Source organism: Corythoichthys intestinalis, chromosome 11, assembly GCF_030265065.1.
Source record: "Corythoichthys intestinalis isolate RoL2023-P3 chromosome 11, ASM3026506v1, whole genome shotgun sequence".
Lineage (NCBI taxonomy): Eukaryota > Metazoa > Chordata > Actinopteri > Syngnathiformes > Syngnathidae > Corythoichthys > Corythoichthys intestinalis.
The window spans coordinates 53674633-53690773 of NC_080405.1; the positions used below are offsets into that span (position 1 = coordinate 53674633).

A 16141-nucleotide genomic window follows, 5' to 3' on the forward strand; every position below is an offset into this window, starting at 1 on the left:
CGATTTCTAATACGGTAGTTCAATCCTCCCGTACCTAACTAAATAACGTTATGTGTGCTTGGCGTTGTACTACCCCACACTACACCTGTCAGCCTGCCTCAAATTATTGGCTATGCATGGACAAAGGCAAAAAAATACTAAATAGTGTTGCACCAATATCACAATAAGGCGATACAATTCTGTAATGAATTGGAATGAGTTTATCACTAATTGATGTCCAATCCATTCGATCTGGGAGGAGGGCAGCGATTGAACAGTTGTTCATTCGCTGCCATTTGTCCCACTTCTAACGGATTGGACATCAATGGCTGTCAGCGGCAGCCAGAGCCAGCCAATGAGTTCATTTTTGGTCATTTCCTGTTGATTTTCGGTCAGATTCGAATTACATTTTGATGCTTCGAGTATTCGTTTAATTAAAGTAGCGTTGTAATGGTTAGTTTTGAAAGTGTTTGCATTAAGTTTTATTGATTTGAGTGGATGCATCGCCCTCTAGTGGCAACAGTGAATATAAATAATTTCACAATGCTGAATCCAGCTGCTCCCTGTTAAGACTAACATAAGTTTTTGGTTGAGCTAATGTTTTTTAATGCATTCGGAATTCAGTTTATAGGTATATTTAGCCAGTTTTGGGGGGAATATGTGTTTGAACTATTTGTTAAGAGCACTGTAAAAAAAAAAAAAAAAAAGTTAGCATTTTTATAGCATTTAAGCTAGCGGACTTTTTCTATGTAAATAAGTCAATTGTTCATTTGTTGGACTTAGATCCTCATTTGTTTCATTAATTTTTTTATACCCTTTCAGGCTCAGCTCAGAAATTTTATTTTTTTATGTTCCTTATCCGATTACCCGATTATTCAAACTAACTAGTTCATCGATTAATCGACTACTAAAATAATAGATAGCTGCAGTCCTAATTGTCTCACCTCTACATATTTTCATGACAGTATTTCTAATTCAAGTTGTTTCCAACTTCTGAGTGGGATCCATTGTTTCCAATTAGGGCTGTCAAACGATTAAAATTTTTAATCGAGTTAATTACAGCTTAAAAATTAATTAATTGTAATTAATCGCAATTCAAACCATCTATAAAATATGCCATATTTTTCCGTAAATTATTGTTGGAATGGAAAGATAAGACACAAAACGGATATATACATTCAACATACGGTACATAAGTACTGTATTTGTTTATTATAACAATAAACCAACAAGATGGCATTAACATTATTAACATTCTCTTAAAGCGATCCATGGATAGAAAGACTTGTAGTTCTTAAAACATAAATGTTAGTACAAGTTATAGACATTTTATTTTAAAACCCCTCTTAATGTTTTTGTTTTATTCAGATTTGTAAAATTTTCAATCAAAAAATAAACTAGTAGCTCGCCATTGTTGATGTCAATAATTATACCATGCTCACTCATGGTGCTTAAGCCCATAAAATCAGTTGGACCCAAGCGCCAGCAGAGGGCGCCAAACACCAAAAAACAAGTAACAAGCGGACATTACACTGCTGTCATTTTAATCTGTTTGAGCGGGGCATGTGCGTTAATTGCGTCAAATATTTTAACGTGATTAATTAAAAAAATAAATTACCGCCCGTTAACGCGATAATTTTGACAGACCTATTTCCAATATATAATAATGGTTTTCCCCTCCATTTTTCTTTTCCAGCACATCAAATACCCCATTGACCTTCCTGTCGTGGGCAGAGCGAAAGACTACCCGCTTTTCTTTGGGACAGCCATATTTGCATTTGAAGGGATCGGAGTGGTACGTCATGGAGCAACGAATAGGATGGTTTCACAAATAATTTTGCCTGCTGTTGTCGCTGCCGTTTCCAGGTCCTCCCGCTGGAGAACAAGATGCACAGACCTCAGACTTTTCCACTGGTCCTCTACCTAGGAATGGGCATTGTCACCTTCCTCTACATTAGCTTGGGCACCATTGGGTACATGTGTTTTGGCGCTGACATCGGAGGCAGCATCACTCTCAACCTGCCCAACTGCTGGTAAGATGGCTTCGTTTGTCTACATTAGGGTTGGGTACCTGAAAGCTTTAATATATATATATATATTAGGGTTTTTCCGATCATGTTTTTTTTGCTCCAGATCCGATCCCGATCGTTTTAGTTTGAGTATCTGCCGATCCCGATATTTCCCGATCCGATTGCTTTTTTTTGCTCCCGATTCAATTCCAATCATTCCCGATAATTTTTCCCGATCATATACATTTTGGCGCGCCTTGAAAGGTGGAAAAGCGCTATATAAGTATAACAGCATTTACCATTTACCAATGCATTAAGAAAAAATGAATAAAACTCGGACGAATATATACATTCAACATACAGTACATAAGTACTGTATTTGTTTATTATGACAATAAATCCTCAAGATGGCATTTACATTATTAACATTCTTTCTGTGAGAGGGATCCACGGATAGAAAGACTTGTGACTTTATATATTGTGACTAAATATTGCCATCTAGTGTATTTGTTGAGCTTTCAGTAAATGATACTGTAGCCATGCCCCAATGCATGATGGGAAGTGGAACCATGACTGTGCATAGTGCTATCAATTGATATATCTTCTCTGCGTTGGGAAATAACTTAAGGTCTTAAGAAAAAGATCATTTGCTACATGGCTTCCCAACATTGCTTCCCATGATATTTCTAATCGTAGGGAAAGGTTTTGTAAGGCTTTAGCCAATTAAAAAAAGGCTCCAAAGGCTGCCAAAATTCACTCTACTCATTTTACACTGCCTTTTATCTCTCCATATAGGTAAAACGGCGCCATTACAGATTGAGCGCGACAATGCGTGAATGGGTCGTGCAGCGCATGCATTAATTGCGTTAACTATTTTAACGTGATACATTTTTTAAGAAATTAATTACCGCCGTTATCGGGGTAAATTTGATAACCCTACCTTAAGCCTAAACTAAAGACTCTGGATGAGTGTAACATTATGTTTGTAACGTTAAATACAATTAGAAAACAATTAAATTAAAAAAGAAATAAAAAATTAAAAAAGGCATGGCCGATATTTTTTTGCCGATTCCGATACTTTGAAAATGATGTGATCGGACCCGATCGATCGGCATCATCTCTAATATATATATTATATACGGTATCTATACACACAGTGAGGAGCAGAAGTATTTGCACCCTTTCTGATTTTGTTCACCCACTTAAAAAATAGAGGTCTGAAATTTCAATCATAGATGCATTCCCACTCAGAGAGACGTATTTGAAGTATTTGTACCCCTGAGAATCAGCAATAATTATGACACTCAAAGAGTTGTCAGTCTACCTTACAAATAAGGCCACCTTTACCCCATGAGGAACCACCTGCCCTCCACCCATTTGAGCTCTTTATTCTCACCTGTGCACCCCACAGTCAGTCAAAATCTAACTGCTACCATGCGCAAGACCAGAGAGCTTTCAAAAGACACCAAAGAAAACATTGTTGAGCTCCACAAAGCTGGAAAAGGCTATGGAACAATTGGAAAGGAGCTTGGCGAGAATAAATCAATAGTTGCAGCAATTATTGGAAAATGGAAAAGGCTAAACATGACTGATAATCTACCTTAGACTGGGGCTCCATATAAAATCTCTCCTCGTGGAGCATCACTCATGATGAGAAAAGTGAGGGCTCAGCATAGAACTACACGGCAAGAGCTGGTCAATGACCTGAAGAGAGCTGGATGCACAGGTTCAACAGCTACTGTCAGAAGAACGGTTGAAGAAATGGTTTAAAATAATGCATTGCTCAGAAGGTTCTCCTGTTGAAGCCAGTACATGTGAAGGCCTGTCTGAAGTTGTCCAAGGACCATCTGAATGATGCAGAGGGGTCATGGGAAAAAGTCATTTGGTCAGATGAGGCCAAAGCAGAACTTTTTGGTGCAAACTTTACTCGTCGTGTGTAGAGGAAAAAGAAGGATGGGTACAATCCCAAGAACACCATCCTTACTGTGAAGTATGGGGGTGGAAACTTCATGGCTTGGAGCGGCTGCTTTTCGGCAAAGGGGACAGGACGACCGTACTCTATAAAGCAGAGGATGACAGTTTAGTGCAGTTTACAAACACCAGTTGAAGAGCGTTTATGTGGATTTCACACTTTTTTGTGCTTATTTAGGGTAGTAATGGCCCTGGGAAAGAATATTAGAATATTAGACGAAATTAGGGTTGTTCCGATCATGTTTTTTTGCTCCCGATCCGATCCCGATCGTTTTAGTTTGAGAATCTGCCGATCCCGATATTTCCCGATCCGATTGCTTTTTTTTTTTTTTTTTTTTTTGCTCCCGATTCAATTCCAATCATTCCCGATAATTTTTCCCGATCATATACATTTTGGCAATGCATTAAGAAAAAAATGAATAAACTCGGACAAATATATACATTCAACATACTGTATTTGTTTACTATGACAATAAATCCTCAAGATGGCATTTACAATATTAACATTCTTTCTGTGAGAGGGATCCACGGATAGAAAGACTTGTAATTCTTAAGCCTGAGTTATACTCCCGCGTTGCGGTGACGGCGTAGCGACTACGGCGTCATTCGACATTCGATAGTTCTGTGGTGAGGGAACGCGTTGCTCTGTATTTCACCGCCAAGCCACTAGAGGGATGTGGCGTTATGTTTGTACGGTTTTGGGGCATGCTTGTTTACTTCCGCTAGTCGGAGAAAAATAAACATTGCAATATGGAACTCTTGAAAGTAAATATTCTGCTCACCAACACTGAATAAATATTGAACATACAAATGTTGAGGGGCAGGCGACGCAGAAGACGGTTTCGAGGCGGTTTGGCCGACTTTTGATGCCGCACAGAGAGTCGGGTGGAGGGAGCTAGCTGTGGCGGCTAGCTTCAAACTGGCGTCGAGCACTGCGTTCAAGGTCTGCAAAGCCCTCCAGCCCGATTTGTTTGCCGTGTCCTACAACCAGCCAGTGGGAAGCCATAGCAGATTTCTGGCGTCCAGGGAACTTCCCAAACTGTGTTGGGAGGCTTGATTTTAAGGTTATCATAAAAAGCACCGAGGCACTCTCAATCAGTGATGATGTATCGTGTGTGTGAACTGTCTGTTATTGAAAATTAAAGATCAAAACAACTTTTTTGACACCAAATCTGTGCTTTATTCTTTATATACTTGAAGTGTGACACGTAAATAAGTCACAGACTCACAGCAAACATATGTACACAGTAAATGATGAAGTGCACCAACCAAAAATACGACATAAAGTGATAAAAAGTTGGCAGTTTTTGGCCGACTGGGTCACCGCTTCGTGTGGCCACTCGGTTCCGACCACCCACGTCTCGGTGGTTCTTCCATTTATTTATTTTTTCGATCGCCGACCTTGCCATTTGGCAATCACAATAATAATTTCTTGACGAGACCTGCTCTTCGATGATACTCCCGTCGGCTTGGTCCATTTTTGCGTGTAGAAAACAATGTTTGATTCTATTGTACAATGGCGGTGTTTTCGCGGTAAACCGGAATCAACAGTCTGAGCGGACCAATCACAGTCTGTTTTCGCTATGTCATACGTGTCTACGCGACGCGAAGGTTACAAAAATCGAGAGGTGCGCGTCAGGCTACGGCGTAGGGTCGTAACTCGATTCTTCCTTGACGGCGTAGGTCTGACGCGGAAGTATAACTCATGCTTTAAAGGATAAATGTGACTTTGTATATTGTGACTAAATATTGCCATCTAGTGTATTTGTTGAGCTTTCAGTAAATGATACTGTAGCCATTTAACTGTTCTGCCCAAATGCATGATGGGAAGTGCAACCATGACTGTGCATAGTGGCACCAATTGATATATCTTCTCTGCGTTGGGAAATAACATAGGGTGTTAAGTAGGGCTGTCCCAAACGACTAATTTTCTCTCGATTAGTCAGCCGACTATTTTTACGATTAGTCGACTAATCTAATAATTAAAAAAAAAAAATTTTGTTTTTTATTTTTTGTTTTCTAATTTAGTAATAAAATTTTTGTTGACGCTTATCAATTCACAAAAAACATATTGGAACACTTAAATTATTTATTAAAGTACAAATAAACACGTAAATAACAATAATAAATCACAAATAAACAATGAGTTCAAATGCTGATAGAATTAACTAGTGTAGCATCCCGATTGAAAAGATGGTCTCTTAAACTGATGGTTTACAACTTTTATTCCATCCTTGATGTAATCACACTGTAAAAGCTACGGTGCACACAAATAAAACAACACAATTAGGTGAAAAGTTTTCGTTAATTTCTTTTTCCTTTTAAACCTTATTTATATATCAATGAATTGCCTATATGAATTGCCTTTACCTTAATTTATTACCTTATCATTGACAATCCCTTAAGTGCAATTACTGTATATACTGTATATATTTATGACCTTTTAACCTTATATAATTTTCTATACCATAAAATAAACCATAACATGAAATCTTTCAGTTAGCATTAAGAACAATACTAATAGCACTTATACGCCCATTGTCAATGAAACATTATTATTTAGTAAGGCGACAGCACCCTCTGGTGTACAAAAAATGAAAAAAAAAAACAAAAAAAAGTACAAACTGGGTTTGCGCTTGAGGTGTTTATTCACGGCCGACGTGCAGCCAAGCTTGGCATTGAAGAGACAGGACGGAAGAGTGTACGCTCCTTTGTTTCTTTGAAATAAGTCAATGTTTTGGACACTCTGGTGCGCTTTTTTTGGCTTTGTGCCGCTTTCCCCGCTTGCATACAGGGCATCCGACATTCTGAATTTTCCGCGCATATATTTTTTTAACCCTTCATTAACCGTCGACGGGATGTTGTGCTCGTCGACGGATTTACGTCATCGATGACGTCGACTATGTCGACTAGTCGGGACAGCTCTAGTGTTAAGAAAAAGAGCAACTACTACCTGGCTTCCCCACATTGCTTCCCATAATCTTTTGAATTGTTGAGAGAGGGATTGTAAGGCTTTAGCCAATTAAAAAAAGGCTCCAAAGTCTGCCAAAATTCACTCTACTCATTTTACGCTGCCTTTTAGTTGTATATATAGGTAAAACGGCGCCATTATCGATTGAACGCGACAATGCATGAGTAGGTCGTGCAGCGCCTGCGTTAATTGCGTTAAATATTTTAACGTAATTAATTTTTAAAAAATTATTTACCACCGTTAACGCGATAAATTTGATAGCCCTACTTTAAGCCAAAACTAAAGACTCTGGATGAGTGTAAGACATTTTGTCTGTCACGTTAAATACAATTAGAAAACGATTTGATTAAAAAATATATATATATATATTAAAAAAAGGCATGTCCGATATTTTTTTTGCCGATTCCGATATTTTGAAAATGACGTGATCAGATCTGATCGATCGGGACATCTTTATTTGTAATTATACAGATGCAAATACTAGTATATAAAAAGGGTGTAACGGTACATGTATTTGTATTGAACCGTTTCGGTTCGGGGTGCTCGGTTCGGAACGGAGGCGTACCGAACGAGTTTCTGACGTAACGTAACCCTTACTTTTCAAGGCTGTGAGTCGAGTTTCTTTGTGTAGATTATATTTACTCCATCTTCTCTACTATAATGAGGACCAACACGGTAGGACAGTTTAACTCAGAAACGTCAACGGCGCGACAACATGGCCGCCGCGAGAACGCAGTGAAACGCGGGCGTTAAAGTCAGTCAGCCAATGCACACCAGTCGCAGTGCGGCCGCGTGTAAGACGCATCCCAGAAGCGGCTCAACGCGACGCACGAGAAAAGAACTGCAGAGTTTATTATTTGACGCGAGACGCGGACCCTCCTGCGTCAATACTACGAGCTAGGATCGAGCAGACCGGAAGTCACTCGTGTAAAAATACGAGGATCCGGTCGATTTTCAAACTAATATGCAATTGTAACCCACTTTTTGAGTCCATCAGATCTCTTGAGTGGTAGATCGGGGCACAGTTGTCTTTGTTGATTTACTGCTGTCTTCTCTGCTATAATAATAAGCGACACAGCCCCGTGTTCAATACAAAACCCTCCTACCACAACAAAACAAGTGAGAAATAATATTCACATAGGAACTAAAGTTATGCAACATAAAATATACAATATAAATGAATACTACATCACATTTGTAAAATATAAACACATAATAAAATAAATAATAGCCCATTTAAATAAAATAAATTGAAATGAGCTAAAACACCTGTAACTAGAAACTGCAATTTCGGGAGAAATTACACACCTTGGTCTTTCCTCTGTGGAGATACAGATCTTAGCCCCACTCAGGTCTATCAATAGAATGGATCATAATGCCAGTCATTGGCAAAAAACAAAGTAAAAGCCGTTAGAAATGAATGGGAGAATTGGACGTCCATGGACGTCAATGGCGGCACCTTTCATAATTGTTAATGGAATCGGGGAAGTTTGGGGGACACGTCCTAATGATATCTAGTCATTTTCTGTTGATTTGGGAAAAAAAAAAAATTCCCATTGAAAATGAATGGGAAAAATTTTGGACGTCCATGGACGTCAATGGTATCAACTTACATAAGCGTCAATGGAATCCAAGTACATTGGCATCAATAAAATGAACAAACATGAAGAAATGCCATTGGAAATGAATGGGAAGTTTGGACGTCCATGAACGTCAATGGCATCACCCTCCATAAGCGGCAATGCAATCGGGGACATTTGGGGGACACGTCCTAATGATATCTAGTCATTTTCTGTTGATTTGGGGAAAAAAAAAAAATCCCATTGAAAATGAATGGGAAAAATTTTGGACGTCCATGGACGTCAATGGTATCAACTTACATAAGCGTCAATGGAATCCAAGTACATTGGCATCAATAGAATGAACAAACATGAAGAAATGCCTTTGGAAATGAATGGGAAGTTTGGACGTCCCTGGACGTCAATGGCATCACCCTACATAAGCAGCAATGCAATCGGGGACATTTGGGGGACAGGTCCTATTGATATCTAGTCATTTTCTGTTGATTTGGGGAAAAAAAAAAATTTCCCATTGAAAATGAATGGGAAAAATTTTGGACGTCCATGTAAGTCAATGGCGGCACCCTTCATAAGCGTCAATGGAATTGGGGAAGTTTGGGGGACACGTCCTATTGATATCTGGTCATTTTCTGTTGATTTGGGGTAATTTTGTTTTTTCCCCATTGAAAATGAATGGGAAAAATTTTGGACGTCCATGGCAGTCAATGGCATCGACATCCATATAGTCAATTGAATCCAAGTACATTGGCATCAGTAGATTCGACATGCATGGCCGTCAATGGCATCAATGCAATGTAAATTCCATTGGAAATCCCATTGGAAGTGAATGGGACTTTTCCCATTCGAAATGAATGGGATAGTTTTTGGCAAATTTCCGAGGAAGCGTAATTTTTTTCCAAATTCTGTATACAACTTTTATGCCCCTCACCGTCCCGGAATTTTTGATGCCCAAATTGTGTGATTTGGTCAAAAATTGTAGGACTAGATACATTTTGAAACGTTTTTTTTTTTTCCGGAAAATTGCCGTTTACGAGCGAAGGGAAAATTTTTCGGGTCCGTTTGAAAAATTCCCATCGTCGCGCGAAAATTCCGGTCGTGCCGATATTTGAACGGTGCCGATCGGTCAAACGGTTCGGGCTGTGCAGCGTGCGTTTTTTTTTCATTCAAAATGAATTGGAAAGTTTTTGGCAAATTTCCGGGGAACCGTAAATTTTTGCCAAATTCTGTATACAACTTTTATGCCCCTCACCGTCCCGGAATTTTTGATACCCAAATTACGTGATTTGGTCAAAAATTGTAGGACTAGATACATTTTTAAACTTTTTTTTTTTTTCGGAAAATTGCCGTTTACGGGCGAACGGAAAATTTTTCGGGGCCGTTTGAAAAATTCCCATCGTCGCGCGAAAATTCCGGTCGTGCCGATACTTGAACGGTACCGATCGGAGCTACGGTTTGGGCTGCGCGGCGCGCCGAAAAAAACGTCAACAATTATTGAATAACTAGAAACTGCAATTTCGGGAGAAATTACACACCTTGGTCTTTCCTCTGTGGAGATACAGATCTTAGCCCCACTCAGGTCTATCAATAGAATGGATCATAATGCCAGTCATTGGCAAAAAACAAAGTAAAAGCCGTTAGAAATGAATGGGAAGTTTGGACGTCCATGAACGTCAATGGCATCACCCTCCATAAGCGGCAATGCAATCGGGGACATTTGGGGGACACGTCCTAATGATATCTAGTCATTTTCTGTTGATTTGGGAAAAAAAAAAAAAATCCCATTGAAAATGAATGGGAAAAATTTTGGACGTCCATGGACGTCAATGGTATCAACTTACATAAGCGTCAATGGAATCCAAGTACATTGGCATCAATAGAATGAACAAACATGAAGAAATGCCTTTGGAAATGATTGGGAAGTTTGGACGTCCATGGACGTCAATGGCATCACCCCCCATAAGCGGCAATGCAATCGGGGACATTTTGGGGACACGTCCTAATGATATCTAGTCATTTTCTGTTGATTTGGGGAAAAAAAAAAAATTCCCATTGAAAATGAATGGGAAAAATTTTGGACGTCCATGGACGTCAATGATATCAACTTACATAAGCGTCAATGGAATCCAAGTACATTGGCATCAAAAGAATGAACAAACATGAAGAAATGCCATTGAAAATGAATGGGAAGTTTGGACGTCCGTGGACGTCAATGGCATCACCCTCCATAAGCCTAAATGGAATTGGGGACATTTGGGGGAAACGTCCTGTTGATATCTAGTCATTTTCTGTTGATTTGGGGAAAAAAAAAAATTTCCCATTGAAAATGAATGGGAAAAATTTTGGACGTCCATGGACGTCAATGGTATCAACTTACATAAGCGTCAATGGAATCCAAGTACATTGGCATCAAAAGAATGAACAAACATGAAGAAATGCCATTGAAAATGAATGGGAAGTTTGGACGTCCGTGGACGTCAATGGCATCACCCTCCATAAGCCTAAATGGAATTGGGGACATTTGGGGGAAACGTCCTGTTGATATCTAGTCATTTTCTGTTGATTTGGGGAAAAAAAAAAATTTCCCATTGAAAATGAATGGGTAAAATTTTGGACGTCCATGGACGTCAATGGCAGCACCCCCCATAAGCGTCAATGGAGTTGGGGACGTTTGGGGTATAAGTCCTATTGATATCTGGTCATTTTCTGTTGATTTGGAGAAATGTAGTTTTTTCCCCATTGAAAATGAATGGGGAAATTTTTGGACGTCCATGTAAGTCAATGGCGGCACCCCTCATAAGCGTCAATGGAATTGGGGAAGTTTGGGGGACACGTCCTATTGATATCTGGTCATTTTCTGTTGATTTGGGGAAATTTTGTTTTTTCCCCATTGAAAATGAATGGGAAAAATTTTGGACGTCCATGGCCGTCAATGGCATCGACATCCATATAGTCAATTGAATCCAAGTACATTGGCATCAGTAGATTCGACATGCATGGCCGTCAATGGCATCAATGCAATGTAAATTCCATTGGAAATCCCATTGGAAGTGAATGGGAACTTTTCCCATTCGAAATGAATGGGATAGTTTTTGGCAAATTTCCGAGGAAGCGTAATTTTTTTCCAAATTCTGTATACAACTTTTATGCCCCTCACCGTCCCGGAATTTTTGATGCCCAAATTATTTGATTTGATCAAAAATTGTAGGACTAGATACATTTTGAAACTTTTTTTTTTCACGGAAAATTGCCGTTTACGGACGAACGGAAAAATTTTCGGGGCCATTTGTAAAGTTTCCTGTGTCACGCAAAAATTCCGGTCGTGCCGATACTTGAACGGTGCCGATCGGTCTAACGGTTCGGGCTGTGAAGCGCGCGTTTGTTTTCCATTCAAAATGAATAGGAAAGTTTTTGGCAAATTTCCGGGGAACCGTAAATTTTTGCCAAATTCTGTATACAACTTTTATGCCCCTCACCGTCCCGGAATTTTTGATGCCCAAATTATGTGATTTGGTCAAAAATTGTAGGACTAGATACATTTTGAAACTTTTTTTATTTTTCGGAAAATTGCCGTTTACGGGCGAACGGAAAATTTTTCGTGGCGGTTTGAAAAATTCCCATCGTCACGCGAAAAATCCGGTCGTGCCGATACTTCAACGGTGCCGATCGGTGCTACGGTTTGGGCTGTGCGTTGGCTCAAAAAAACGCGGAGAATTATTGAATAATAATAATAATAACTAGAAACTGCAATTTCGGGAGAAATTACACACCTTGGTCTTTCCTCTGTGGAGATACAAATCTTAGCCCCACTCAGGTCTATCAATAGAATGGACCATAATGCCAGTCATTGGCACTAAACAAAGTTAAAGCCATTAGAAAAGATTGGGAGAATTGGATGTCCATGGACGTCAATGGCGGCACCTTTCATAATTGTTAATGGAATCGGGGAAGTTTGGGGGACACGTCCTAATGATATCTAGTCATTTTCTGTTGATTTGGGAAAAAAAAAAAAATTCCCATTGAAAATGAATGGGAAAAATTTTGGACGTCCATGGACGTCAATGGTATCAACTTACATAAGCGTCAATGGAATCCAAGTACATTGGCATCAAAAGAATGAACAAACATGAAGAAATGCCATTGGAAATGAATGGGAAGTTTGGACGTCCCTGGACGTCAATGGCATCACCCTCCATAAGTAGCAATGCAATCGGGGACATTTGGGGGACACGTCCTAATGATATCTAGTCATTTTCTGTTGATTTGGGGAAAAAAAAAAAATTCCCATTGAAAATGAATGGGAAAAATTTTGGACGTCCATGGACGTCAATGGTATCACCTTACATAAGCGTCAATGGAATCCAAGTACATTGGCATCAATAGAATGAACAAACATGAAGAAATGCCATTGGAAATTAATGGGAAGTTTGGACGTCCGTGGACGTCAATGGCATCACCCTCCATAAGCAGCAATGCAATCGGGCACATTTGGGGGAAACGTCCTATTGATATCTAGTCATTTTCTGTTGATTTGGGGGGGAAAAAAAATTCCCATTGAAAATGAATGGGAAAAATTTTGGACGTCCATGGACGTCAATGGTATCAACTTACATAAGCGTCAATGGAATCCAAGTACATTGGCATCAATAAAATGAACAAACATGAAGAAATGCCATTGGAAATGAATGGGAAGTTTGGACGTCCATGAACGTCAATGGCATCACCCTCCATAAGCGGCAATGCAATCGGGGACATTTGGGGGACACGTCCTAATGATATCTAGTCATTTTCTGTTGAATTGGGGAAAAAAAAAAATTCCCATTGAAAATGAATGGGAAAAATTTTGGACGTCCATGGACGTCAATGGTATCAACTTACATAAGCGTCAATGGAATCCAAGTACATTGGCATCAATAGAATGAACGAACATGAAGAAATGCCTTTGGAAATGAATGGGAAGTTTGGACGTCCATGGACGTCAATGGCATCACCCCCCATAAGCGGCAATACAATCGGGGACATTTGGGGGACACGTCCTAATGATATCTAGTCATTTTCTGTTGATTTGGGGAAAAAAAAAAATTCCCATTGAAAATGAATGGGAAAAATTTTGGACGTCCATGGACGTCAATGGTATCAACTTACATAAGCGTCAATGGAATCCAAGTACACTGGCATCAATAGAATGAACAAACATGAAGAAATGCAATTGGAAATGAATGGGAAGTTTGGACGTCCATGGACGTCAATGGCATCACCCCCCATAAGCGGCAATGCAATCGGGGACATTTGGGGGACACGTCCTAATGATATCTAGTCATTTTCTGTTGATTTGGGGAAAAAAAAAAATTTCCCATTGAAAATGAATGGGTAAAATTTTGGACGTCCATGGACGTCAATGGCAGCACCCCCCATAAGCGTCAATGGAATTGGGGCGTTTGGGATATACGTCCTATTGATATCTGGTCATTTTCTGTTGATTTGGAGAAATTTAGTTTTTTCCCCATTGAAAATGAATGGGAAAAATTTTGGACGTCCATGTAAGTCAATGGCGGCACCCTTCATAAGCGTCAATGGAATTGGGGAAGTTTGGGGGACACGTCCTATTGATATCTGGTCATTTTCTGTTGATTTGGGGTAATTTTGTTTTTTCCCCATTGAAAATGAATGGGAAAAATTTTGGACGTCCATGGCCGTCAATGGCATCGACATCCATATAGTCAATTGAATCCAAGTACATTCGCATCAGTAGATTCGACATGCATGGCCGTCAATGGCATCAATGCAATGTAAATTCCATTGGAAATCCCATTGGAAGTGAATGGGACTTTTCCCATTCGAAATGAATGGGATAGTTTTTGGCAAATTTCCGAGGAAGCGTAATTTTTTTCCAAATTCTGTATACAACTTTTATGCCCCTCACCGTCCCGGAATTTTTGATGCCCAAATTATGTGATTTGGTCAAAAATTGTAGGACTAGATACATTTTGAAACTTTTTTTTTTTTCACGGAAAATTGCCGTTTACGGACGAACGGAAAATTTTTCGGGGCCATTTGTAAAGTTTCCTGTGTCACGCTAAAATTCCGGTCGTGCCGATACTTGAACGGTGCCGATCGGTCTAACGGTTCGGGCCGTGAAGCGCGCATTTTTTTTCCATTCAAAATGAATAGGAAAGTTTTTGGCAAATTTCCGGGGAACCGTAAATTTTTGCCAAATTCTGTATACAACTTTTATGCCCCTCACCGTCCCGGAATTTTTGATGCCCAAATTATGTGATTTGGTCAAAAATTGTAGGACTAGATACATTTTGAAACTTTTTTTTTTTTCCGGAAAATTGCCGTTTACGGGCGAACGGAAAATTTTTCGGGGCCGTTTGAAAAATTCCCATCGTCGCGCGAAAATTCCGGTCGTGCCGATACTTGAACGGTGCCGATCGGTGGTACGGTTCGGGCTGTGCGGCGCGCCGAAAAAAACGTCAACAATTATTGAATAATAATAATAAATAAAGAAAAAGTACAATAAAGTTGTACAATAACATAACCTTGTTCTTTCCCTTGGAAAGACCAAGGTAACTAGAAACTGCAATTTCGGGAGAAATTACACACCTTGGTCTTTCCTCTGTGGAGATACAAATCTTAGCCCCACTCAGGTCTATCAATAGAATGGACCATAATGCCAGTCATTAGCACTAAACAAAGTTAAAGGCATTAGAAAAGATTGGGAGAATTGGACGTCCATGTCCGTCAATGGCAGCACCCTCCATAATTGTTAATGGAATCGGGGAAGTTTGGGGGACACGTCCTATTGATATCTAGTCATTTTCTGTTGATTTGGGAAAAAAAAAAAAATTCCCATTGAAAATGAATGGGAAAAATTTTGGACGTCCATGGACGTCAATGGTATCAACTTACATAAGCGTCAATGGAATCCAAGTACATTGGCATCAATAAAATGAACAAACATGAAGAAATGCCATTGGAAATTAATGGGAAGTTTGGACGTCCATGAACGTCAATGGCATCACCCTCCATAAGCGGCAATGCAATCGGGGACATTTGGGGGACACGTCCTCATGATATCTAGTCATTTTCTGTTGATTTGGGAAAAAAAAAAAAAATCCCATTGAAAATGAATGGGAAAAATTTTGGACGTCCATGGACGTCAATGGTATCAACTTACATAAGCGTCAATGGAATCCAAGTACATTGGCATCAATAGAATGAACAAACATGAAGAAATGCCTTTGGAAATGAATGGGAAGTTTGGACGTCCATGGACGTCAATGGCATCACCCCCCATAAGCGGCAATGCAATCGGGGACATTTGGGGGACACGTCCTAATGATATCTAGTCATTTTCTGTTGATTTGGGGAAAAAAAAAAATTTCCCATTGAAAATGAATGGGAAAAATTTTGGACGTCCATGGACGTCAATGGTATCAACTTACATAAGCGTCAATGGAATCCAAGTACATTGGCATCAATAGAATGAACAAACATGAAGAAATGCCATTGGAAATTAATGGGAAGTTTGGACGTCCGTGGACGTCAATGGCATCACCCTCCATAAGCAGCAATGCAATCGGGCACATTTGGGGGAAACGTCCTATTGATATCTAGTCATTTTCTGTTGA

At 39.6% G+C, this 16141-nt stretch overlaps 1 protein-coding gene across 2 annotated transcripts in view; it reads left to right on the plus strand.

The window, feature by feature from the left end:
* Positions 1 to 16141, plus strand: part of slc36a1 (solute carrier family 36 member 1) — a 113757-nt gene that overhangs the window by 44892 nt on the left and 52724 nt on the right. For both annotated transcript variants that reach the window (XM_057849917.1, XM_057849916.1), the window contains exons 9-10: positions 1676 to 1774; positions 1846 to 2012. In XM_057849917.1, coding sequence (XP_057705900.1) covers positions 1676 to 1774; positions 1846 to 2012 — 266 coding nt within the window. The remainder of the gene's footprint in view (positions 1 to 1675; positions 1775 to 1845; positions 2013 to 16141) is intronic.